Source organism: Lontra canadensis, unplaced genomic scaffold, assembly GCF_010015895.1.
Source record: "Lontra canadensis isolate GAN:19392208 unplaced genomic scaffold, GSC_riverotter_1.0 scaffold5, whole genome shotgun sequence".
Taxonomy (NCBI): Eukaryota; Metazoa; Chordata; class Mammalia; order Carnivora; family Mustelidae; genus Lontra; species Lontra canadensis.
Window position 1 is genome coordinate 1,098,710 of NW_022630999.1, and position 16,185 is coordinate 1,114,894.

The window sequence follows — 16,185 nt, forward strand, 5'->3', positions numbered from 1 at the left end:
TGCCTGATTGTATCTACTGTATGCATTTACTCTACTTATCACTCCAAAACACAGTTCACTGATGATCCAATCCAAGCTCTATGTCATCTGTAATCTCTAAGTCATATTTTGAGTACAGAAGGCTCTTAATAAACATTCAGTGAAAAGATAAGTTAACCTTGTTTTAGAATAATCTTTCTCTACCCTTTTTATTTTCCTTTGCAATACACACAAGGGCAATAACAACCTTCCCATGAGGATCAATTAGTCACTCAAAAAGGGCAGAAGAAATATAGCAGACTGCTGTCACAGAAGAAGAGGAATTCTTTGTCCTTTAAGAAAGCTCCAGGCAGGGCACCTAGGTGGCTCAGTTGGTTAAGTGACTGTTTCAACTCAGGTCATGATCCTGGAGTCCCAGAATCAAGTCCCACATCAGGGTCTCTGATTAATGGGAAGTCTGCTTTTCCCTCGAATCCCCCCCCTTCTCATGTTCTCTCTCTCTCACTCTTTCTGTCTCAAATAAATAAATAAATAAAATCTTTCTAAAAAATTAAAAAAAAAAGAAAGTTCCAGGCAACCTATGTATGTCTTCTTGTCTCCACCTTACTGTGTCTGAAATTGGAAATTGTGTCTCCTTTTGCAGTGCAGCAGAATGGGGTCAAATAGCTTGGGGTTTGAACTCTGCTTTACTTTGTATTATTAATTAGATGATTTTGAACAAGTTATCTTATTTCTCTAGACCACAACTTTTTTTTTTCATTTGTGAAATGAGCATAATAGCTCTTATCTCACAAGATGGGAGGACTAAATGAGACAATGCACATAAAGATTTAGTAGAGTAGCTAATACAGGGTAAGAGCTCAGTAAATGATATCATTGTTGGATTATTGTAAGTAGTAATCAACAAGTATTTACACAATGTGTTCAACATCATTTCTAGGGAGGACAGAGTCCAAAAAAAAGGTCAACCCATGCCATGTGTTTCCTAGAAGCTTATAACCTTGAGGAAGAAAAAAAAATCATCTGTGTAATAAATAGGAGAAAATTTAAGAGCAATTATGTATCCCTGACTGTAAGTACAGTGAGAGTTTGAGGAAGGGAGCAAACAGTGGAAGTCAGGCTGATTGGAAAGAACTCACAGAAGAGCTCTCCTGGAGAATAGCCTTAGAGGACGGATGGAAGTGGCTTCTCGGTGCTAAGACAGAATGCATGCCAAGTGAGCAGCCTCAATGAAATCACATTCTAAAGGGACGGGGAAGTAGGATATCTTCCCAAAGTGCCCAACTGATAGAGAGCCAAGATTTAAGCCCTTATCTGCTTTAGTCCATAGCCAGAGTCCTCATCGACTGTTACACTGCCTGACCATGTGGTCTAGGGGGACAGAGACTTCAAACCCTGGCAGTCTTATTCATTTCTGGTTGCAGTTGTCTTCTCATGAGGTTCTGCTGTACTTTGCTCTCCTTGAGCTCCCATGAGATTTCCTATACCTCCCTCCCCACCTTTCATTATGTGGCTTGAGTAGCCTTCTGTTCCTTGAACATAAAAGAGCTTTGACCAAACCAGTTCATCTTCACTGACTCCATGTAGAACGTAGTAAGAATTGTCCATGATATCTGAGATCTGTTTCCCATTCGTAATGACAGAGTGACACTTTATGATTTGGCTCCTCTCCAGTTCATTTTCATCCAACAAACATCTCTGAAAGTCTTTTACAACCTCTGCTGGCTTCTCACTAGACACCTGATCAACATCAACAGCAGAGTCTCAATGTCAGCTGACCACGCACTGGCCTGAATCCATAACCTAAGTCACACAACTGAATCTGAAGCTATGTTTCCATTGTCATTGTTCTCAACAAACTTAAGCAAACCAGCTACTGAGCTCAGACAGGGTCACTCACCTGAGGAAACTCTATGACACACTGTGGTCTCTAAGATGGGTGTTAGAACCATTTTTCCCATTAGGCCAAGTTAGAGATTCATCCTACAGTTCCTCAACAAAGTCCCTTTCTGACTACCACAGATCACTGACCACCCTCCCGAGAGGCTGTAGACAGTAGTGGCAGAATACAGAACATGGACAACAGGTCTCAGAGCAAACTGCCTACATATCCTGATCTCTAAAATGGAAATCATATTTCTTATCACATTGAAATAACTCACAAAACGAAGATTTTCTGCAAAAATAAGAAATCCCTGGCTTCTAATTTTTGAAGTCACTGAAATCTTGTATTTAAACAAGAGCAACTTTTATTAAAGAGTAAAATTTAAAAACAATTTCATCCAAATTCCTCAAAGGTACACTTTTATGGGTGGTAAATGAGAAAAAAGATCATAATAACTACTGTAACACCTACCATTTATTGACAATTTAATGTAGTAGGTTTTGTGTTCAACTCTTCATATATATTAACTTAATTCTTAGGAGAAATTTATTATATATCTTTATTAAATATTCACTGTATGTATACATACACACACACATATATACATAGAGTAATATATTTACTAATAAAAAGGAAAAGTGACATTTGGATACTAAGGAGATTGTAATCACATTCACCATTTGCCTTTTAAAAAAAGGGACTCTTACTCTTCAATGCAGATTAATGAAAATCTAGGCCAAAGGAGCTTAACATATTTTCTACTTTCCAGAGGCATCACATGTACACTTCTTAAAAATTTCCCAAGTATACCAGGCAATAATGAAGTTAAGAATGCCATATATATTTGGGGGCAGGGAGTGCCTGGGTGGCTCAGTCAGTTAAACATCTGCCTTCAGCTCAGATCATGGTCCCAGGGTCCTTGGATCAAGCCCCACATCAGGCTCTCTACTCTATAGGGAGTCTGCCGCTCCCTCTCCATCTGTCTCCCTCTCTCTCAAATACATAAAATCTTTTTTTTAAATGTCATATATATTTGGAAAACAAGGGAATTTAAATTTAATTCACATAATAGTATCATTATGCAAATTTAAAATAATGAAAAACTTTAGCACCTTAATTAAAAAATTGAAAACTACTTTGTGTAATAACTTCTCTGGAACCTTTAATATGGTTAATATTAAAGCTTAAGGTTCATAAAATCCTTATCTAAAATTTTCAAAATAATTATGCTCAAAAATGTACTATTAGTTAACTTAAGGGAAGAAAATTATTTTCATAAAATTAAGAATTCATTATGATTGAAAGAAAACTACAGTCTTATTAGCAAAATTGAGTATAAGTAATCTTTCACTGACAGAGTGATGTTATCTAGAAGGATTTCCCTGCATAGTCTCCTAAGACCTTTCACATGGATTATACTCTTTTTTTTCTTATAAACTGCAGTTTCTTTATTTTTTTTTAAGATTTTATTTATTTATTTATTTGACAGACAGAGATCGCAAGCAGGCAGAGAGGCAGGTAGAGAGAGGAGGAAGCAGGCTCCTTGCCGAGCAGAGAGCCCAATGCGGGGCTCGATCCCAGGACCCTGAGATCATGACCTGAGCCGAAGGCAGAGGCTTTAACCCACTGAGCCACCCAGGTGCCCCAACACATGGATTATACTCTTGAAAATTTACTTATTTCTCCAAATGATGGAATGAGTGTATTTTTCCAAGTTCTAGTAACCATCCAGTGCCACACCAACATTAAACAAAACAGAACCACGTTTTGAAGAATCTTCTGGTTCTCTTCAGTTTTAGGAACCCACTGAACTTCTCCTAGGAGGATTAGGCTCACTGGCATCACGTTAGCCAAGACTGGTCTCCGGTGCTCGTGGAAGGAAGGGAAATAGTTTTGGCTGGACTTACTCAGGATTGTTGCAGAGCCTTTCTGCACTCTGGGCCCCAGCCCCACAGGTCCTGGAGCAGTGGGACCAGGGCGACCAGCGGCCCCAGCCACCAGGGATGCTCTCTGGTTTCTTCCCCACTGTGATGCACTTGCCAGCCATACACCACTGGAGAGGTAAGAGGCGGGAGACAACATACATCATGAAAGTTCCCATAGCAAGCTGAGCCAAGAACCCTAGAAATCTAAACCCAATTCTCCCCGAGCAAGCAGACTTCCGATGGTCACACAGCATATGGAGAACAAAGAAGGGCTTACAAAAAAATGTCCCCCAAGAGTCTTGGGTTTTCCAATGAGAAAATGTTAGGAACCAAAGGGAACTTTCTGCTGCCTTGTTGCAGTCAGCCAATTGGGGAATGTTCCTCTAAGTGCGGTTGGCGGATGGCATGGCAGAAGGTAAATCCACATACTGCCTCCTTCCCTGGGAAAGTCCTGCTCTGACACGCTTGTTGGCTCAGTCTGCTTAGCAACACAGTTGTTTTATAATGTCATTGATTTACTTTCGGCTGCAAGCTCCTTATCTTGCTGCAGACCATAAACAAACATTTTGCAGACTGACACTGAGATAACACTTCTCCGTAGCCTCGGTAGGTATCTAACGTCAGCAGCAGACACTGCATCCTCTTGCAAAAAGTCCACCCGTGGCTGAAAAACACTAGTTGAAGTTCTAATAATGAGAACATTTTTTGCTTCCCTGTAACTCTATCCATTGTTTCTAGTTCTAACTGTGGCTCAGAAAAAAAAGCTGTCCTCTCTCTTCAAGGCAATCCTTCCACAGCTGTCAGCTTAGGAAGGTGAACATAAAAATAAAAGAAAGAAAAGAAAATGCAACTTGGTTGTTTGAGGGTTTGGGCATGCTTTCTCTGCTGGTGTCCTTTCCCTCATTATTTCTGGTCACTGTGCATTCTGACCAAGTTCTAGAATCTCAGTGATGGACCCAGCCACTCTCAGGCTGCATAAAGATGCCCAGGAAATGTCTGAATCTTAGGCTCACAACAAACACAGCTGGTCTAGCTGAGCAGCACACGTGACCCTGCTCTCAAACGGTCTGCAGGAATTCCATCCTCTGAATTCTTGGAGGTATGGCTTTCCTCCTCAGTTAAATGGGCAGGATGTCAAGAAATGTAGTCAGATCAGATGATGAGAATGAAGAGAACAAGTGGCTCAAGTCCAGCATCTTTGGAAGGCAGAAGCCACTGGCTTGCTTTTTCAGTTTTTAACAGGGAGGGGGGAAGAAGTCAAAATGAAGGGTGATAGTAAGCTCAGCAGATGTTATCAACCGTAAATTCTGCAGACGTTCATCCAGCAAAGTTGGGATGGATGTTTTGCAAGTGAGGTGTGGAACTGGGCCTCAGCCCTCTCTCCTTCACAGTTTCCAGGGAAGGCTCAAAAGGCATCATGGAAATAGAATCCTTTTCCCTGGCTAGTCTGACTGTGTGACCTCCATTCACCCAGACAGCTGCTCTCCAGGGCCTTCTCCCCGTTCCTCCCAAGAACCCTGTGCCCACCACCCTACCACCACCTTCCTTCCTCAGCCCGACACATCACCTTCTTCTCACCACACCGTGTCCCATCTGCGGCAGCGTCCAACTTAGAGCGACAAAAGCCTTTCACTGAGCACCAGAGGGTCTGGCAGACATTCTGGAAAACAAACGTGAAACTCTACTCTTTGGGATTTTCAAAATTTGTACAAAAGCATTCTACAGTGATGGTGAAAGACACACTTGGTCACCCACAGACTCACAATAATGCTGTTGTTACTAGTGAGCATGAGTGATAAAAAGTGATCATTAGTGGGGCATCTGGGGGCTCAGTCAGTGAAGCATCTGCCTTAGGCTTAGGTCATGATCTTAGTGTGCTAGGATCGAGGCCTATGTTGGGCTCCCTGTTCCACGGGGAGCCTGGTTCTCCCTCTCCCTCTGACCCTCCTCCACATTTGTGCTCTCTTTTTCTGTCAAGTAAGTAAATAAAATCTCAAAAAAAAAAAAAGTAATTATTCAAGAACTCTTGATTCAAACTTAATTTGGGCTTTGTCATCACTCCTACACAGTGGTATGGTCTACAAGCAATAAGAAAACAGGAGATAAAACACATTTCCTAGCAGTTGAGGCCAGTTTCTAAATGGGTGACATAGTGTCACCTCAGGCAGGGTAACTGGGGACAGTAGCTATCAAAGGCCAATACAAACCATGCACAAAGGACTCTGATTACAAACAGTTGGGTGGTTATAACTTGAGCCTGTTCACTGAAGGAAATGGAAACTATTGCACTTAGCCAGCCCAAGCTTATTTACTTATGACCCAAAGTAGCCCCCTTGCTTTATCTGCCAGGGAGTGAAATGGGTTTTCCCTATTGTTTCCCCTCTTATAGTAAGAACAAGGGAAGGTTGACAAGAGTCTTACAGATCACCAGAAATGGCTCCACTGCTCCCAGCCACCTTTTAATCTTTCTTCTATCCACCCATCATTCACCATTCCTTCTATTTAACTATGTTCTAGATTCAATGTTTTCTAAAATAAGATTTCACATTTTTACACAGTTTAGAAAATTCTGTCTTGATCTCTCTAATTTTTGCCTCTCCCTGATTACCACTATTCTCTCCTTCCCAGACCTCTAAACTGTTGATGAGCCTTGCCATTCTGTCCTTCACATCTCAACTTCACTTTTATATTTTCTCTCACTTTTCTTGTATATAAAAGTTGAAAAAGTCTGGATTTCTATCAGGAAAAGACCAGCCTCTCCATCATACACCTCTGAGAAATATTCAAGAGAGATGGAAAGTAATTTTCTCAGCTCTAAATTCCAGCTGACTGATTTTCTTTTCAACTGTGTCAAATCTGCTGTTTAACCCAAACACCGAATTTAAAATCAATGACCATATTTTTCATTTCTAGAGGCTGTAACTGTATTTCATATCTACCTTACAAATATCTTCTGGTGTATTTTTCCTTTTTCTCAAATGTAACTCCTCTTTCATGTATTCATTTTATTATCCTTACCTAAAATATTCATTTATCCAAAGTCATTTGGATTTATTATCTTTCTTATTTATTATCTTTCTTATTTATCTTTCTTCACTTAGCTGTAGATTGTCTTAAATTTTGAATTAGAAGCTAAATGATGAATTCACCTAATCAAAAGCTTTATCTATTAGAGATTTTTGTGCATTTTAGCTGAGCATTGGTTTTTCCAAGGCAGGTTTGTAATCGTTCTTTCTACCAGGCATCCCATTGCTTTACCAGGTCAGAAATATGTTTATTTGAAATTTTTTGGCATAGAGTTTCTCTGTTTCAGGATTCCTTTTCCTTTCGTACCTGCAGTTCTTGGTCACACCACTTCAAACGATAAAAAGGCAGACTAGACGAAGAGTGGTGGGCAGCAAAGCCGTATATTGGGGATAAACGCTCCCAAAGAGGGAGGGGACCCAAGAGGGTTGCCATTTTGGCATTTAAATCTAGAGGTTTTTATAAGATTGTTGGCTGGCTGTCTTCATCTGATTAACCCTCCATGCACCTGTCATCCAATCAGGGTTTTTGTCCACACGCTCATCCACCTCTCAGGGAGCTGTTCACGTGGGAAGGGGTAGAGGACTCCTTTCAGGGTGGTGGAGAATAACAGGATGGGGTCTTTTTCCTTTTAATAGTAGTTTCCTGGGGGATGGGAGTGGGCCTTGCCCCTGCCTGCCTTTCTTCTGACTAACCTTCATTACAACCATACAAGAGTATAAATTTGAACTCAAAATCAGTATTGACTGTGGTCAAGTATTTTCTAGGGAGAAAGTTATCCACCAGCACCCCTTCACCTCAAAACCCAAGCCGAGGTAAAAGATGCTTCTCTGCCATCTACTTTGTTGCCAATGTGTTCTTCTAGCCACCACCACCCCCACTGAAACACAGCTCCTCAAGTCCCCTGGCTTCATGTCTCACTTCCAACTCCCTGCCTTGCTTCAGGGGTGCAGGTCATCATCTGTTGCCACTGGATGTTAAATTAAAATCAAGGACCTCTGGTTTTCTCCCCATCTGCCTCAATGTGCTTATCACTCCCTTCTTTAGTTTTCTCCCCCTGAAGATGATTTTTAACCTTTCTTATAAGTTCATTATGTATTTATAAAGATGATGTAGGTTTTTTGAGTTGTAAACTCTTTCAAGATAAAAAAAAGATTTTAACAAAGAAAGTTGATATTGTATTCTCTGGTAGTTTAAGTTTTTTGTTTTTTGCTTTTTTCTTTACTGAAAAGGATTAGGTTATCTTGGCTGCAATATGCAGGAGTCTGAAGTCTTCATTCATTTATCTCAAGTCTTCCTTCCATTATCTATTTATCTATGGGCCAGACCCTGATGACTGTTGGGAATAAAAGTTCCTTCAGAGAGCTCACATAAAGTAGGGGAGGGCACAGACAAGTAGAAAGCAACTCTAATATCATCTAATAAAGTCTTTGTCCTAGGGCACCTGGGTGGCTCAGAGGGTTAAGCCTCTGCCTTGGGCTCAGGTCATGATCTCAGGGTCCTGGGATTGAGCCTTGCATTAGGCTCTCTGCTCAGTGGGAAGCCTGCTTCCCTCTCTCTCTCTGCCTGCTGCTCTGCCTACTTTGTGATCTGTCTCTCTCTCTCTCTGTCAAATAAATAAATAAATAAATAAAAAAGTCTTTGTCCAAGAAAACACAAGATAGAATGTGAAATGATGTCCAAGCTGAGCTCCAAAGAAGAGCAGGAGGATGATGCAAAGGAACCAGCACATACAGAGCCCTGGAGGTGGTGGGGCCCCCCAGCACTTTTAGGGGTTGAGACTGTTCAGTATACGGATAAGCACAGAGCATGAACCAGTAACTGACCAGAAAGAGCCAGGGTGGTGTGTTTGCAGTAAACTGCAGGATTCCCTGGAAAATCCTTACCTTTGTACACATCTAAAATTGTGGATAAAAATATTTTAAATGCATTCTTGAGTTGGCAAGAAAATGAGAGAAATCCTCAGAGGCTAAAATTGTTGCAAAAATTTTGGAGATCTAAACGTACAAACCTGGTCACTTAGACTTTTGTTTTAACAGTCACCTGAGTAGTAGAGACAATAACCTGGGCCTGCATTGCCTGAGAAGTTGGACTGGAGACCTCACAAAGACCATAATCCCAAAAGACTAGCCCTTGTGTGAAAGGGTAAACAAGCCTTGTGTGAACCCGGGGACACAGATGGGACATGTGTCTGTTTTGATTTTAACTCTAAAAGTCGTGATAAATGTTACCCCCGAGAGTTTGTACCCACATTGGCCCTCACACAACACTTGCAGTCAAACAACATCCAACCAATAATTTATTTTAACTGAGTCCAAATTCTCTCTGGATGAATTTGCCAGCCATCTAAGCCTTAAAGAATAACCTGATAGGAAGTTTCATGACAAAGTGCTCACAATTAAAAACAAAAATCAAGACAAGGAAATAATCTCTAATAAGAGAGACCTAGGAAAAATTCCAAATAGGAGAAATAGTTCCACAGACTTTGGACACTGGAATTATACAACATAAATTATAAATGTCTCAAATATGATTAAAAAATAAAAGATCATTTTGAATGAGAAACTAGAAACCGTACATCAGAGAAAATTTAGAAAAATAGACTGTCATAAGTAAAAAAAAAATACTGTAAATGAGGTTAAAAAGTCAACAGATGGCTTACACAGAGGAGCAGATGTATCTGAAGTGAGACCTATACAAAATGCAGATAAATTACACAAAATGCAGAAATATAAAGGGCCAAAAAATATGAAGGCAATGTCCCAAGATATGGAAGATTAGTGATAAAGACCAACATAGATGTGATTAGAATTCTGGGTTACAAACTGAGGATTTCAGAAGGCAGTGGGGTAGGGGGGTGGATGAGTCTGGTAATGGATATTGAGGGCACATATTGCACGGAGCACTGGGTGTTGTACACAAACAGTGAATCATGGAACACTACATCAAAAACTAATGATGTACTGCATGGTGACTAACATAACATAATAGGAAAGAAAAGAATAAAAAAAAGAAAAGAAAGAATAGGAAGAAAAGAAAAGAATGGAAGGAAGAAAGAGAAAGAAAGAATGAATTCTAGATTACAGAATGGAGGATTAAAACAATATTTTAAGAGATAAGACCAGACAACAAGAGATGGGATGAATCCTGAGGCCTCTTTTAAGCCATTTTAGAGAATTTAAACTTTATCGTCAGGAATAGGGAGACTGAAATATTTTCATCAGAGAGGAACAAAATCCAATTTCCAGTTATAAAGGTCACTTTGGCTGCATTTTGGGAGACGGATCAGAGTTGAGAGAAGCAGTCAAATTCCAGGAAAGGAGAGCAGTGGGAGAACTACTGCAGTCACTTGGACGAGTTAGATTTTAGAGATATTCAGGAGGTAGAATTGGCATAACTTGGGAACCAGTGAGGGGTGAGGGGTTTTTGCATCAACTTTACCTTCTCTATTAAGTCTTGTTCACTGTGTTTAAGCACAGTTACTTCCTTCTCGAAAGGTCTTTCTACATGTCTTTTTTTAAATTTAATTTAGTTTTTTCAATTTATGCACCACATCCAGTGTTCCATGCAATACGTGCCCTCCATAATACTCACCACCAGGCTCTCCCAACTCCCCACCCCCTCTCCTCTCCAAAACTCTCAGTTTGTTTCTCAGAATCCACAGTCTCTCATCTTTTGTCTCCCCCTCCAATTTACTCCAATTCACTCTTCCTTTCCTTCTCCTTATGTCCTCCATGTTATTCCTTATGCTCCACAAGTAAGTGGAACCATATGATAATTGACTCACTCTGCTTGACTTATTTCACTCAGCATAATCTTTCTATGCATTTATCTCATTATATTGAAATTATTCAGTCTGCCTCCTCCACAAGACCTCAAGCTCCTCAAAGTCAGAGAACTTATCCTATTAATTTTGGGGGGCTTCTCTTTTTCATCTCACTCAGTACCCAGCACTGAATCAGGGCGGGGTTCAAGCCTTGCCAGGCCCACATCTATGTGTTAACACCGGCACCTTCACTCTGAAAAGGACGCATTCAGAGGATTGCCCAGTTTCAGATCACAAAGGAATGCCACACAAAGGAGTTGGGATTTATCCTGTGGTCAGTGGACCCTAAGAGCAGAGCAGAGCTGTGGTTAGATCTGCATTGTTTAGAAATAACCTAAGCAACAATTTGAATGGGGAGGTGGTTAGGTAGGAGGTAATTACAATTGCCAGGAAAGAAAATGGAAGACTGAATCAAGACAGTAACAGTGGGAATGAAGATCACAGGGCAGAACCACAAACTCTTTAGAAGGCTAAATGTCAAGGCTTGACTTAACATTTGGATATTGAGGGGTGCCTGGGTGGCTCAGTCGGTTAGGCATCGGACTCTTGATTCCCGCTCAGACTGTGATCTCAGGGTGGTGGAATTAAGCCCCACATTGGGCTCCATGCTCAGCATAGAGTCTGCTTCTCTCTCCCTCTCTACTCCTCCCTGCCGCCCCCCCCCCAACAGCCACTCTCTCTCTCTCTCAATCTCAAATAGTAAATAGACAAAATCTTTTAAAAAAACACACATTTGGATATTAAAAATTAAGGAGGAGAATGAATTGGGATGAATCTTATTCCTACCTTGGGATCTGGGGGTTCTCTACAACCAGATGGGAAATTCAGGAAAGGGAGCGACTCTTAAGTTGCTATGGAGTCTACAAGCGTGAATCACTGTGATTCCTGAAAATCACTATAAAATGTTCTTCACTAGCACCCACTTGCAAAGATTTGCTGTCTCCAAAGAATACCAGGGAGGCAGGGTCAAGGAATGTAAATGATTCTGACTTCATATATATTGCCTTACAAACGTCATACCATGAATAGGTTTCCATTTCTGTGTCGGGCTCTTTGGACTACCAGCTATTTCCCTGGCCCTTTCTTTAGCATGCTGGAGATCTCAAGCCCAGCGCCCACCCACCAGAGGCACCAAGATACCCAACACTTACTTCTACTTCCTGGCAGAAGGTTGCATTGGGGCCATACTGCAGCTGGCATTGATGGTGAACATCATAGATCACTCCAGGGGCAATGACTTTGGACTTCAAGCCTTTCTTTTGGGGGATGTCATCGAGACAAAACCCCCAGCCCCGGCTGAAAACAAATTATCAAAAAGGAGAACAGTTGCTTATGATTTCCTTCATCTTAGTCTTTTATTCAACAGAAACTTCTATCCCTATGGTTTACCCTTTGTCCTTCAAGACAACTTTATTTCCACAAGGCACAGAACCTCTAGGCCCAAGATGGGAATGGCCTAACAGGAAATCAAAGCATACCCCACACTATTACTTCAGCCGTGAGCCAGGAAATACAAGCGGGAGAGCAAAATAAAATCATCAAAGGGGTTTCAGTGACCACTCGTAACATATGCCAGCTGTTCCTGCCAGTGCAGGGGACTTACACACTCAGATCTTAAAGTGCCTGCCCTGCCCACTGCAAGCAGGGCAAACAGGGGGATGGGAAATTCACTGGGCTGTGCTTGGAAGACAGGACCCACCTACAACTCGGGGGTGGAAAGCAGAAGCAAAATCCCCCCCTTCTGATGCCACCCTGATGCAATGATCTGGGAGAGGAACAGAGACTTTTCCAGGCCTCGAGTGAAACTCCAAGGGACTTCCGGTTTAAAGAGCACCAGGTCAGGCTGCCCCGAAACATGCTGCCACTTACTCCAGGAAGCGGGTGATGTACTCCTTGCTGCACTTGGACCAGGTCAGTGGGCTGGGATTGTACTGGAGCTGGCGGGACATGAGGTACGGGTGCCTGCCCACGGGCTCACAGTCATTCTCTTTCCCATCATGCTGGATGCCAAAGCTGCAAGAAGGCAGAAGGCGCAGGAGTATTAAGGAGGCGGGTATGAAACAGGGCGACAACCCCAGTCCCTCCACCGAGAGCCACTTTGTACCGAATGCACCTGTTTACAAAGTGGGACTCTACCTGGACAGGAACAGCTGACTTTGAACTAAAAGGCACAGGAGATGCTTTCAGCTTCTATAACCATGGGAACCACATGGCTAATTCAAAAACCCATGTTTGGCTGAGAGCTCCCAGTTCGGCTTTCCAGGAATCTGGAGTAAGGAGGGCAAATCCCGCCTCAAGTGGTCTTCCTCTTGCTTTAGCAGCTGAAGCACAAAACACCCAAACCTTCCTTCTCCCCTTTTCATTATCCTGTACAGAAGGGCACGAAAGGGAGAGCATAGGAGAGACTTTGTCCGAGGCCACAAACTTTGAGTGACTGATTTTCTTTTGAGTATTGTCATGGGAGTCCTCCAGGATGGGAGACGTTAGGGAGGCCTCCCAGGTGGGGTCGGAGCAGGGGGTTCACAGACACGTCATCTGGAAGGTGCCAGCTTTCCACTTCGTGATCTGGGAGTTCCTCCCCTGGAAAACGCAGAGGTCATCACGGCGTTGGAGTCAGATCTGAATGGAAGAGTCTGAAAACTACTTAGCAAGGGCCTGGCATAGAATCGGGACTCAGGGACTCATGAAGTCCTTTACTCTGCCTTGATCCTTGTGGAGCTTCTCAAACATCGCACAGCTCGTGAGAGGTAAAACCGGGTCTTCCACAGCATGTGCTGCTCCATCAGTGTCCTTACCCATGTCCTGCTCCTCTGCTCCCGGCCTCCCGCTGCCATGGCTGAGCATGTACAGCAGCCCTGAATGCCCCGACAGAGCTCGTTGGCCACGTGAAGGGGTGCCAGGGAAGGAAGCGGACTCAGAGTCTGTTTAGAGCTGAGTCCTCAGGGTCACCCCAAGACACCTGCAGAGGCTCCCCAAGAACTCTCTTCACTGGCGCACTTACAACGCAGCGAGGTTGGCTCAAATTTCCAAATCTGAACAGAGGGGAAGGGTGACCTCTGACTCCGCTAGTGAAATTCAACCCCTCTGACAGGCAAGCTCACGTGTGACTTAATACAATCTCCCGATCCACATTAGCAACTCTCACAGAGAATGGTCTGGGGGGGGATTTAGAGGTTTCTTGTATTTTGCTTAATATGTTATGATGTTACCAACTTCCTTATGGACTTTGATCACATTCCAGAAAAATACAAAATTCACAAAGGAATCAGGGAATTAATCTACAGAACTGTTCTCACTCAGCCACTAATGTGACTCAGTGAAAGCTTTTATTGCAAAGCAGGCCTTCCCTACGCTCGCTCAAATCTATTCTTACCCCGCTCAGGTGGGCCACAAACTCACCTGCCCAATAATCAGTAAAACACTGAACTGTAAGCATGGTTTGAAAATATGCACGTATAGTGGTTTTTCTAGCATCAAATAGTCTAATTCCAGAACCACACAGCCATACCCTATACACTGGTTGGATTCAAACCTACGTTCAAAACATATCAGTTCCCTTAAAGCTCTTTTTGTTCTATCGAAAGGTTTTATTTCCTTTTTAAAGGATTAATTTATTTGAGCAAAAGCATACACACATGCAGAGGGGCGGCAGAGAGAGAGAGGGAGAGAGAGAATCTCAAGCAGACTCCCCACTGAGCACAGAGCCCAGTCTCACTACCCTGAGATCATGACCTGAGCCGAAATCAGGAGTCAGAAACTTAACCGACTGAGCCACCCAGGGGCCCCTGTTCTACCTCAAGTTTTTAATTCACTAAAGGATTTCCCCCTCCAGCTTTGTCACCTCTCTGTGCCCCCATGTTGTGAGAGAAAAGCAGTGCCACTAACAAGTGTCCCTCTGGACTGTGTCTACTATGTCTAGATGTGTGGAGCACCCATGCCACATGAGCACCGTGGGCCAGTGATAAATGAAGGCCAAGGAAAGCACATGGGGTCATAGAATGTTTCCAGGAAGCTCCTTTCCAGCAGATGGGATGGATGCTGAAGAGCAGCTGGGAGTACGGAGCCCTCCCAGGTCTCCCACAACTTGCTGGGCTGTTGGATTCACCTGCTTCACCTCCTGTTAGATGAGTCTGCCGAATTACAGCTGTGAAATAGTAAGTTCATTGGCTGGGTTTCAGGGTTTCATTTGATGGCTATTCCTTGCCTTTTCTTCTTCTTCTTTTTTTTTTTTTTTTATCTGAGTATAGGGGACACAATGGTATATTGGTTTCGGATGTACAACTTAGTGATTTGACAAGTTTATATATTAGGCTCGGTTCACTGTAAGTTTAGCTACTATCTGTCCAGTTACATCATTATTACAACATCCTGGACTGTATTCCTTATGTTCTACCTTTTATTCCTGTGACTTGTGATTCATTTCATGGTGCAGAAGACAAAAACCATGATAAGCGTGATTGTGTGCTTTCCAAGCTGATTGAGGAAGTACCGATTTCCTGTATGTAACACACAAAGGTCTCTAATGAAGAGATTTCATTAGAGAAATCTCTAAGGAAATTAGAGAAATACTGGGTGAATATTGGCTTTTAGGTGTGTATCTATATATTGTGATATTTTCATTACTTAAAAGAAAAGGATGCTAGGTCCCAGATAAGTTTTTAAATTTCCTCCTGGAATTCTACCTTCGTTTTTGGTAACATACCTAAGGAGCCTAAGGAAGGTAGTAAGAGAACTCAGGTATAAACGACTGATATAATCCAGGGTCCTCATATACAGATTTTCAAAAAGTTTTCTCTCAAAAGGGAAATAATTCACATAAGGCCACAGCACAAGTTAGTTAATTTCACTTTCTATTTTGCATCACACATAATCGGTAATGAAACAAAGCATGTCTCCAAGAAACAATGGGGTATCTATGTTATTAAACTATAATGAGTGTCTTTGGGGATACTGGTTTATCACAGTTTTCATTTTTGTTTTTGAGCTGCCACAGGCCATTTCATTGAACTTTCCAGTTTCTCAGTTTGGTCCACAGATAATTAGAACTCTATAACTAAAGAAAGAACTAAATACCTCAGAAGTATCATTGGCCAGAAGCAAAAGTTTCTTAGGAAGCTCTTAAAGTCTTCTCTGGTTTGGTTTTGTGTTTTACTAAAGCATTCTTTTTCCATCATTCAAACTCAAGCTTATGTGTTCTATACTTTTACCAGTGACCCTAAACTTTTTTTGCCAATTAAAAGACAGCATTTTAATGCAAATCAAAAGCAGTGTGAGAGATCACCTCAGTCTGGTCAGAATGGCTAAAAAAAAAAAAAACAACAACAACAAAAAAAAAAAACAAACAAGAAATAACAAGTGTTGATGAGAATGTAGGGAAAAAGGAAGCCTCGTGCAATGTTGGTGGGAATGTAGATCAGTACAGCCACTGTGGAAAACAGTATGGCGGTTCTTTAAAAACAGAAATACCACATGATCCAGTAATTCCACTACTGGGTATTTACCCAAAGGAAATGAAAACACCAATTCAAAAAGATATATGCCCCCCG

At 42.0% G+C, this 16,185-nt stretch overlaps 1 protein-coding gene across 2 annotated transcripts in view; it reads right to left on the reverse strand.

Annotated features, from left to right (window-relative positions):
* The window catches only part of ADAMTS12 (ADAM metallopeptidase with thrombospondin type 1 motif 12), a 289,509-nt gene that overhangs the window by 88,168 nt on the left and 185,156 nt on the right, over positions 1–16,185 (reverse strand). For both annotated transcript variants that reach the window (XM_032851284.1, XM_032851285.1), the window contains exons 8-11: positions 12,509–12,652; positions 11,791–11,935; positions 5,357–5,449; positions 3,772–3,917 (exon numbers count right to left, since the gene is read on the reverse strand). In XM_032851284.1, coding sequence (XP_032707175.1) covers positions 3,772–3,917; positions 5,357–5,449; positions 11,791–11,935; positions 12,509–12,652 — 528 coding nt within the window. The remainder of the gene's footprint in view (positions 1–3,771; positions 3,918–5,356; positions 5,450–11,790; positions 11,936–12,508; positions 12,653–16,185) is intronic.